Source organism: Pristiophorus japonicus, chromosome 3 (assembly GCF_044704955.1).
Source record: "Pristiophorus japonicus isolate sPriJap1 chromosome 3, sPriJap1.hap1, whole genome shotgun sequence".
Taxonomy (NCBI): domain Eukaryota; kingdom Metazoa; phylum Chordata; class Chondrichthyes; family Pristiophoridae; genus Pristiophorus; species Pristiophorus japonicus.
The window spans coordinates 235,828,480-235,837,788 of NC_091979.1; the positions used below are offsets into that span (position 1 = coordinate 235,828,480).

Below are 9,309 nucleotides of genomic sequence, written 5' to 3' on the forward strand. Positions count from 1 at the left end.
TTGTTACTCGTCGCTAATTGTTACGTTTAGAATAACTCCACAAGACTGTATATCTTAAGCTCAAACTGTTGTGACCTTGGTCTCTTTATTGTAACTCCAGAGTGAGGAGGCAGCTACCTGCTTGCCCAGGATGTGCAGGTGACCCTTGGGTCTCCCACAGGTGCACCCCCTGGTGGCAAGTCTTACACATTGGTAATGTTTACATACATAACAGTTGTAATGTGGGACATGTGGCAGTCAATTTTCGCACAGTAAGCTCCCACGAACAGCAATGTGATAATGACCCAGATCTTCTGGGTTTTTTTGTGTTGGTTGAGAGATAAATATCGGCCCCAGGACACTGGGGAGAACTCCCCTGCTCTTCTTCCAATAGCGGCTGTGGAATCTTTCAAATCCAGACGAAATTCTGGCCTCTTCAGAATTCCATCGCTCCACCATTGGCGATGATGATGATGATTGATTAATGCGAGTAGTTATGCTAGAAACCGTTTATTACTTGCAGAAAACTCTGTCACTAGAGGCGACTAACAGGCTGTGCAGACACAGTATAATAAACCCTGCTCACTCTATGTATACCGATCGGTCACAGTTAGTTATAAATTACACTTTACAAAAAATCGATGTTTAAATTCAGAGGGTGAAGCGGCGCCTCCCTGGCCGCGCTCCACCGCCTCCCAACTTCCCCAAACTTGTTACAAAACTTTGAAACAACTTTTCCCTTTGCGGGGGAAAAAGTTAAAAAATATATTTTTTGTAGCCTCCTTCTCTGTAGCAAAATAATAATAATTTCCTCCCAAAAAATCGTGAGTGGGAGGGCAAAAACTGTAAGGGTTCCGGGTCAGTGAGCGGGGCACAAGTTTTGGAGAGTGTGCGTGCGTGAGAGAGAGAGAGAGAGAAAGAGAGAGAGATAAGTGAGTCAGACAAACAAACAGACAGAGGGGGTGAGAGCCTGACAGACAGACAGACAGAATGTGTATGAGTGAAAGACAGAGACAGAGTGAGAGACAGTGAGAGAGAGAGAGAGACACACACAGAGACAGATACGATAGTGTGTGAGAGAGCGAGAGAAAGAGGGAGCGAGAGCGAGAAAAAGGCAGAGAGAATTTTACTTGTGGTTGAAGAAATGTTGTTGAAGAAGGCTCTAATGTGGAAGTGTTTGGGGTGGAGGGTGTTTGGGAGGGGGGTGAGGGAGGGCAGATGCAGCAGCTCTGGGGCCAGCCTGGACCTGTCTGGGATTTATCCCCCGATAGTTACCCCCTTCAACCACGAGGGCCAGGTGGACTATAAGCAGCTGGACAGCAACACCTACAAGTGGAGCAAGATCCCTTTCAGAGGTAATGTGTGCCATGTGGATTTGTGCACTTTAAAAAACATTTTAATAAGGATATTGTGTGAGCTTTGCTCGGTCAGTGTCGCTCTCTCCTCTTGAGTCAGTGAGATTGTGGGTTTGAGCTACATCTCCCACCTTCCATCAACTTAAACTCATCCAAAACTCGGCTGCCCGTGTCCTAACTCGCACCAAGTCCCGCTCACCCATCACCCCTGTGCTCGCCGACCTACATTGGCTCCTGGTCTGGCAACATCTCGAATTTGAAATTCTCATTATCGTGTTTAAATCCGTTCATGGCCTCACCCCTCCCTATCTCTGTAATCTCCTCTAGCCCCACAACCCCCCCCCCCCCCCCGAGATATCTGTGCTCCTCTAATACCGGCCTCCCTGATTTTAATTGCTCCACAATTGGCGGCCGTGTCTTCAGCTCTCCTCAAAAAATCAACCCCCGATCCCTCCGTCCTTGCAAACTACTGCCCCATCTCCAACCTCCTTTTCCTTTCCAAAGTCCTTGAACGTGTTGTCGCCTCCCAGATTCGTGTCCCGCAATTCCATGTTCGAATCCCTCCAATCCGGTTTCCGCGCCTGCCACAGTACCGAAACGGCTCTCATCAAAGTCACAAATGACATCCTCTGTGACTGTGACAAAGGCAAACTATCGCTCCTCGTCCTTCTTGACCTGTCTGCAGTCTTTGACATGGTTGACCACGCCATCCTCCTCCAATGCCTCTCCATTGCCCTCCAGCTGGGTGAGACTGCACTCGCCTGATTCTATTCTTAGCTATCTAATCGTAGACAGAGAATCACCTGCAATGGCTTCTCTTCTCCCAAGGATCTATCTTTGGACCCCTCCTATTTCTCATCTACATGTTGCCCCTTGGCGACATCATCCGAAAACACAGCGTCAGTTTCCACATGTACGCTGATGACACCCAGCTCTACCTCACTACCACTTCTCTTGATTCCTCCACGGTCTCTAAATTGTCAGACTGCTTGTCCAATATCCAGTTCTGGATAAGCAGAAATTTTCTCCAATTGAATATTGGGAAGACTGAAGCCATTATTTTCGATCCTGGCCATGACTCAAACCCTCTCCCCAATTCCTGTCTGAGGCTGAACCAGACTGTTTGCAACCTTGGTGTCATATTTGACCCTGAAATGAGCTTTTGACCACATATCCACAGCATAACTAAGACCGCCTGTAACATCGCCCGTCTCCGCCCTGGCCTCAGCTCATCTGCTGCTGAAGCCCTCATCCATGCCTTTGTTACCTCGAGACTTGACTATTCCAATGCCCTACTGGCTGGCCTCCCTTTAACCCTATGTAAACTAGATGTGATCCAAAACTCAGCTGCCCATGTCCTAACTTGCACCATATCCCGCTCACTCATCACCCATGTGCTCGCTGACCTATAGTGGCTTCCAGTTAAGCAATGCCTCGATTTCAAAATTCTCCTTATTTTGAAATCCCTCCATAGCCCTCACCCCTCCCTATCTCTGCAATCTCCTCCAGCCCCACAACCCCCTGAGATGTCTGCGCTCCTCTAATTCTGCTCCTAGTTCAGCATCCCTGATCGTAATCGCCCAACCATTGGTGGCCGTGCCTGCTGTTGCCTCGGCCCCAAGCTCTGTAACTTCCTCCCTAGAACTCTCCGCCTCTCTACCTCCTTCAAGACGCTCCTTAAAACATACCTCTTTGACCAAGCTTTTGGTCACCTGTGCTAATTTCTAAATGTGCGGCTCAGTGTCAAATTATCTCACAATACTCCTGTGAAGCGCCTTGGGACGTTTCACTATGTTAAAGGTGCTACATAAATGCAAGTTGTTGTTGCCCTTCTAGGTGGTAGAGGTCGCGGGTTTGGGAGGTGCTGCCAAAGAAGCCTTGGCGAGTTGCTGCAGTGCGTCTTGTAGATGGTGCACACTGCAGCCACGGTGCGCCGGTGGTGGAGGGAGTGAATGTTTAAGATGGCGGATGGGGTGCCAGTTACTATTGCTGGCGACAGGTCACTGGCTCTGCGGCTTTAGGCTCCAGTCCTGCTTGAAACACAAATGTTTACATACAAGTCCCTTGGACCTTGGACCTGGCAAATTTTCCAGCTGGCCCGTACTCTTTGCTCACTCATTTCATTAATGTGTCACTAAAGTTCTCCAAGTTCCAACATCAAAGGCCCTTTCGCTACAGAACACTTGGTGGTTTTTTTCCCCACCATTGGCCACAATCGGTAATATGAACGGTCCAATGGGAAGGGGTCGGTTGGGATGGAATTCCTCGTGTGATTTTAAATTTCTCAAATTTGTTTTCAAATCTCTCCATGGTCTTGCCCCCCTCTGCCCCCACCCCCTCCCTATCTCTGTAACCTCCTCGAGCTCCCCCCGATTTTAATCGCTCCACCAGCGGCGGCCGTGGCTTCAGCCGCCCGGGCCCTAAGCTTTGGAATTCCCTCCCTAAACCCCTCCACCTCTGTTTCCTCCTTTTAAGGTGCTCCTCAAAACCTACCTCTGACCAAGCTTTTGGTCATCTGTCTTAATGTCTCCTCAGGGAGTGCTGCAATGTCTGGGGGAGCTGTCTTTCGGATGAGACGTTAAACCGAGGCCCCGTCTGCTCTGTCAGATGGACGTAAAAGATGCCTGGGCACTATTTTGAAGAAGAGCAGAGGGAGTTATCCCCGGTGTCCTGAGGCCAATATTTCATCATCATCATAGTCCCTCGGAATCAAGGGACTTGCTTCCACTCTTGACATGAGTCCTTAGGTGGCGGAACAGTCCAATATGAGAACCACAGTCCCTGTCACAGGTGGGACAGATAGTTGTTGAGGGTAAGGGAGGGTGGGACAGGTTTGCCGCACGCTTCTTGATTTCAGCATGCTCTCGGCGACGAGACTCGAGGTGCTCCGCACCCTCCCGGATGCACTTCCTCCACTTTTTGGCCGGGGACTCCCAGGTGTCGGTGGGGATGTTGCACTTTATCAGGGGGGCGTTGAGGGTGTCCGTGTAAGGTTTCCTCTGCCCACCTTTGGCTCGCTTGCCGTGAAGGAGTTCCGAGTAGAGCACTTGCTTTGGGAGTCTCGTGTCAGGCATGGGAACGACGTGGCCACATATTTACCCCTCAATCAACATCAGTAAAAACAGACTATCTGGTCATGATCACGTTGCTGTTTGTGGGAGCTAGCTGTCCATAAACTGGCTGCTGCGCTTTCCCACATTGCAACAGCGACTACACTTCAAAATAGCCCTTCATCAGCTGCAAAGCGTTTTGGGACGTGCTGAGGTGGTGAAAGGCGCTATATAAATGCAGGTTGTGTCTGTTTGCAGGGTTGGTGGTGCAGGGTTCCAATGGAGAGTTCGTCTACCTGACGGGTGAGGAGCGGGTTGAGGTTGTCCGCAGGGTGAGGCAGGTGCTGCCCGAGGGGAGGCTGCTGATCGCAGGATCTGGATGCGAATGTAAGTGGAGATCGGGGTCGGGGGCGGGGGAAATCCCGAGACCAAAAACCAGAAAGCTGCGGAGGTGTATCACCAGTGGGCCGATTAACGGGACCCTTCACCGGAACAGTCTCGGTCAGTGACCAGCCCAGACTTGCCAATTCCGATTGTAGAGTTCCCACTTCCTTTGTCAAATCAGTGTTAGCTGTAAGATCCCGGGTATAATGTATTTGCTTCCTGGTTCTTTGCTGAAGAATTCATAGCAATACGTTGCCATTAAGAACTAGTTGGTTTATTAACAAAGGTTTAACAATCACACTACACATTACCAGTTCATCCACTAGGCTCACAACTGCATACCTCGTTGTGGATGACCGAGACCCAACTGGCTGGGGCTTTGTGGAGCCTTGTGAACATCACGTGACTGGTTAAGCCACTCACACTGCAACATCTCTACAACTATTTTAAACTAAACTATAAATCAGGTGCCCCCTTATTAAATGGGCTCTAGAACCGACAAATTAACCAATAAAACTTTTTAAACAATAACAATTAAAATTTGCTTGCCGGGGGTGATGATGCATTCCAGTCCCTCCGGCGCCCACCTCTCATGGAAGGCCGCGAGCGTACCGGTGGACACCGCATGCTCCATCTCTAGGGACACCCTGGCTCGGATGTAACCATGGAAGAGAGGCAGGCAATCGGGCTAAACAACCCCCTGGACCGGTTGATGGCCCCGTTGGCCAGGCCCAGAAGCAGCAACAGCTCGACAAACCTGGGAGCATGCAGTGGCTTCGAGACCCTGCTCCAGAGACATTGAAAACATAGAAAATAGGTGCAGGAGTAGGCCATTCGGCTCTTCAAGCCTGCACCACCATTCAATATGATCATGGCTGATCATGCATTTCAGTACCCTGATCATGCATTTCAGTACCCCATTCCTGCTTTCTCTCCATACCCCTTGATCCCTTTAGCCGTAAGGGCCACATCTAACTCCCCTTTGAATATATCTAACGAACTGACCTCAACAGCTTTCTGTGGTAGAGAATTCCACAGGTTCACAATTCTCTGGGTGAAGAAGTTTCTCCTCATCTCGGTCCTAAATGGCTCACCCCTTATCCTTAGAGGGTCACCCCTGGTTCTGGACTTCCCCAACATTGGGAACATTCTTCCAGCATCTAACCTGTCCAATCCCGTCAGAATTTTATATGTTTCCATGAGATCCCCTCTCATTCTTCTAAATTCCATTGAATACAAGCCTAGTTGATCCAGTCTTTCTTCAGATGTCAGTCCTGTCATCCTAGGAATCAGTCTGGTGAACCTTTGCTGCACTCCTTCAATAGCAAGAATGTCCTTCCTCAGATTAGGAGACCAAAACTGCACACAATATTCAAGGTGTGGCCTTATCAAGGCTCTGTAAGACCTCCCTGCTCCTATATTCGAATTCTCTCGCTATGAAGGCCAACATGCCATTTGCTTTCTTTACTGCCTGCTGCACCTGCATGCTTACCTTCAATGACTGATGTACCATGACACCCAGGTCTCGTTGCACCTCCCCCTTTACCAATCTGTCACCATTCAGATAATAATCAGCCCCCCTGTTTTTACCACTAAAGTGGATAACCTCACATTTATCCACATTATACCGCATCTGACTTGTGCACGTGGTCCGTGCTGACGCTCCCAGTGCAGGGCTGAGGGAGTGCTGCATTGTTGGAGGTGCCGCCCTCCAGGTGAGATGTTACACTGAGGAGTCCTCTCAATTGTTCAGGTGGGTCGTGAAGATCCCACGGCACTATTGAAAGAAGAGCGGGAGATCTCCCGGTGTCCTCCCCAACATTTCTCCTTCAAAACAACACCACCAGGAACAGATGAACCGGCCGTTCATTTCATGCCCGTTTGTGGGATCCTGCTGTGTATAAAGTGGCTGCCTCCTTTCCCTACATAACAACAGTGTGAGTGTTCTTCAATGTATATGAAACGCTGGGTGTGTTTCCCTGTGCGCATGCTTGTATTTTGCTAAATGATACAAATAATACGCAACTGGGCCGGTGCGAGTGTTTGGGTGCTTTCTATCCCACAGCCACAGCGGCCACCGTGGCAATGACGCGGGATATGGCGGAATCAGGAGCGAATGCCGTGCTGGTCGTCACTCCATGTTACTATCGGGGCAGGATGAGCAGCGCTGCCTTCATACAGCACTATACACAGGTAACGGCAACTCGATCCACACCAACACCGCTTCACAGCGACACGATCACCGAGGAATAATGGCTCCTTCCTGCTCACATCATTGATGGGCTTTCGCTGCTTCCTCTCACTCCATTTCTATTTCCCTCCCTTGTATCATTGGGAGCAGCGGGAAGAGCAACGTCCGCTGGTCGCTCTTTGTAATGAGATAGCATCATCCTACTGTGTGAGGCTGCTCACCACATGATGACAGAGGGGGAGATCCCTCCAGCCTGACCGCTGTCTCTCCATCCCGCCCACCCTCTCTCTCCCTCCCGCCCGCCCGCCAACCCTGTCTCTCCCTCCATGTCTCTCTCCCTCCCTCTCTCTCCCACCCTCCCTCCCTCTCTCTCCCACCCTCCCTCCCACCCTCTCTCTCCCTCCCACCCTCTCCCTCCCGCCCGCCCGCCATCTCCCTCTCTCTCCCGCCCTCCCTCTCTCTTTCTCCCGCCCTCCCTCTCTCGCCCTCCCTCCCTCTCTCTCTCCCTTCCCCCTCCCTCTCTCTCTCCCTTCCCCCTCCCTCTCTCTCTCCCTTCCCCCTCCCTCTGTCTCTCCCTCCCTCCTCCCTCTGTCTCTCCCTCCTCCCTCTGTCTCTCCCTCCCCCCTCCCTCTGTCTCTCCCTCCCCCTCCCTCTGTCTCTCCCTCCCCCTCCCTCTGTCTCTCCCTCCCCACTCCCTCTGTCTCTCCCTCCCCACTCCCTCTGTCTCTCCCTCCCCACTCCCTCCCCTCTCCCTCTGTCTCTCCCCCCCTCCCTCTGTCTCTCCCTCTCCCCTCCCTCTGTCTCTCTCTCCCCACTCCCTCCCTCTCTCCCTTCCCACTCCCTCCGTCTCTCCCTTCCCACTCCCTCTGTCTCTCCCTTCCCCCTCCCTCGGTCTATCCCTCCCCCCTCCCTCTGTCTCTCCCTCCCCCCTCCCTCTGTCTCTCCCTCCCCCCTCCCTCTGTCTCTCCCTCCCCACTCCCTCTCCCTTCCCCCTCCCTCTGTACCTCCCTCCCCCCTCCCTCTGTCTCTCCCTCCCCCCTCCCTCTGTCTCTCCCTCCCCCTCCCTCTCCGTCCCCCCCTCCCTCTCCGTCCCCCTTCCCTCTGTCACTCCGTCCCCGCTCCCTCTCACTCCCCCTCCCCCCGTCTCTCCCTCCCCCCTCCCTCTGTCCCTCCCCCCTCCCTCTGTCTCTCCCTCCCCCCTCCCCCTGTCTCTCCTTCCCCCCTCCCCGCTCCCCCTCCCTCCCTCCCCCCTCCCCCTGTCTCTCCTTCCCCCCTCCCCGCTCCCCCTCCCTCCCCCCTCCCCCTCCCTCTGTCTCTCCCTCTGTCTCTCCCTCCCTCTGTCTCTCCCTCCCCCTCCCTCTGTCTCTCCCTCCCCCCTCCCTCTGTCTCTCCCTCCCCCCTCTGTCTCTCCCCCCTCCCTCTGTCTCTCCCTCCCCCCTCCCTCTGTCTCTCCCTCCCCCCTCCCTCTGTCTCTCCCTCCCCCCTCCCTCTGTCTCTCCCTCCCCCCTCCCTCTGTCTCTCCCTCCCCCCTCCCTCTGTCTCTCCCTCCCCCCTCCCTCTGTCTCTCCCTCCCCCCTCCCTCTGTCTCTCCCTCCCCCCTCTGTCTCTCCCTCCCCCCTCCCTCTGTCTCTCCCTCCCCCTCCCTCTGTCTCTCCCTCCCCCTCCCTCTGTCTCTCCCTCCCCACTCCCTCTGTCTCTCCCTCCCCACTCCCTCTGTCTCTCCCTCCCCACTCCCTCCCCTCTCCCTCTGACTCTCCCTCCCCCCTCCCTCTGTCTCTCCCTCCCCCCTCCCTCTGTCTCTCCCTCCCCACTCCCTCTGTCTCTCCCTCCCCCCTCCCTCTGTCTCTCCCTCCCCCCTCCCTCTGTCTCTCCCTCCCCCCTCCCTCTGTCTCTCCCTCCTCCCTCTGTCTCTCCCTCCCCCCTCCCTCTGTCTCTCCCTCCCCCTCCCTCTGTCTCTCCCTCCCCCTCCCTCTGTCTCTCCCTCCCCACTCCCTCTGTCTCTCCCTCCCCCTCCCTCTGTCTCTCCCTCCCCACTCCCTCTGTCTCTCCCTCCCCACTCCCTCCCCTCTCCCTCTGACTCTCCCTCCCCCCTCCCTCTGTCTCTCCCTCCCCCCTCCCTCTGTCTCTCCCTCCCCCCTCCCTCTGTCTCTCCCTCCCCCCTCCCTCTGTCTCTCCCTCCCCCCTCCCTCTGTCTCTCCCTCCCCCCTCCCTCTGTCTCTCCCTCCCCCCTCCCTCTGTCTCTCCCTCCCCCCTCCCTCTGTCTCTCCCTCCCCCCTCCCTCTGTCTCTCCCTCCCCCCTCCCTCTGTCTCTCCCTCCTCCCTCTGTCTCTCCCTCCTCCCTCTGTCTCTC

General features: G+C 54.0%; 1 protein-coding gene across 1 annotated transcript in view; it reads left to right on the forward strand.

Moving 5' to 3' along the window:
* The first annotated feature begins 862 nt into the window (after positions 1 to 862).
* The window catches only part of hoga1 (4-hydroxy-2-oxoglutarate aldolase 1), a 26,844-nt gene continuing 18,397 nt past the window's right edge, over positions 863 to 9,309 (forward strand). Inside the window, exons 1-3 of the mRNA XM_070874943.1 lie at positions 863 to 1,334; positions 4,643 to 4,771; positions 6,834 to 6,961. Coding sequence (XP_070731044.1) covers positions 1,124 to 1,334; positions 4,643 to 4,771; positions 6,834 to 6,961 — 468 coding nt within the window. The 5' untranslated portion in view covers positions 863 to 1,123. The remainder of the gene's footprint in view (positions 1,335 to 4,642; positions 4,772 to 6,833; positions 6,962 to 9,309) is intronic.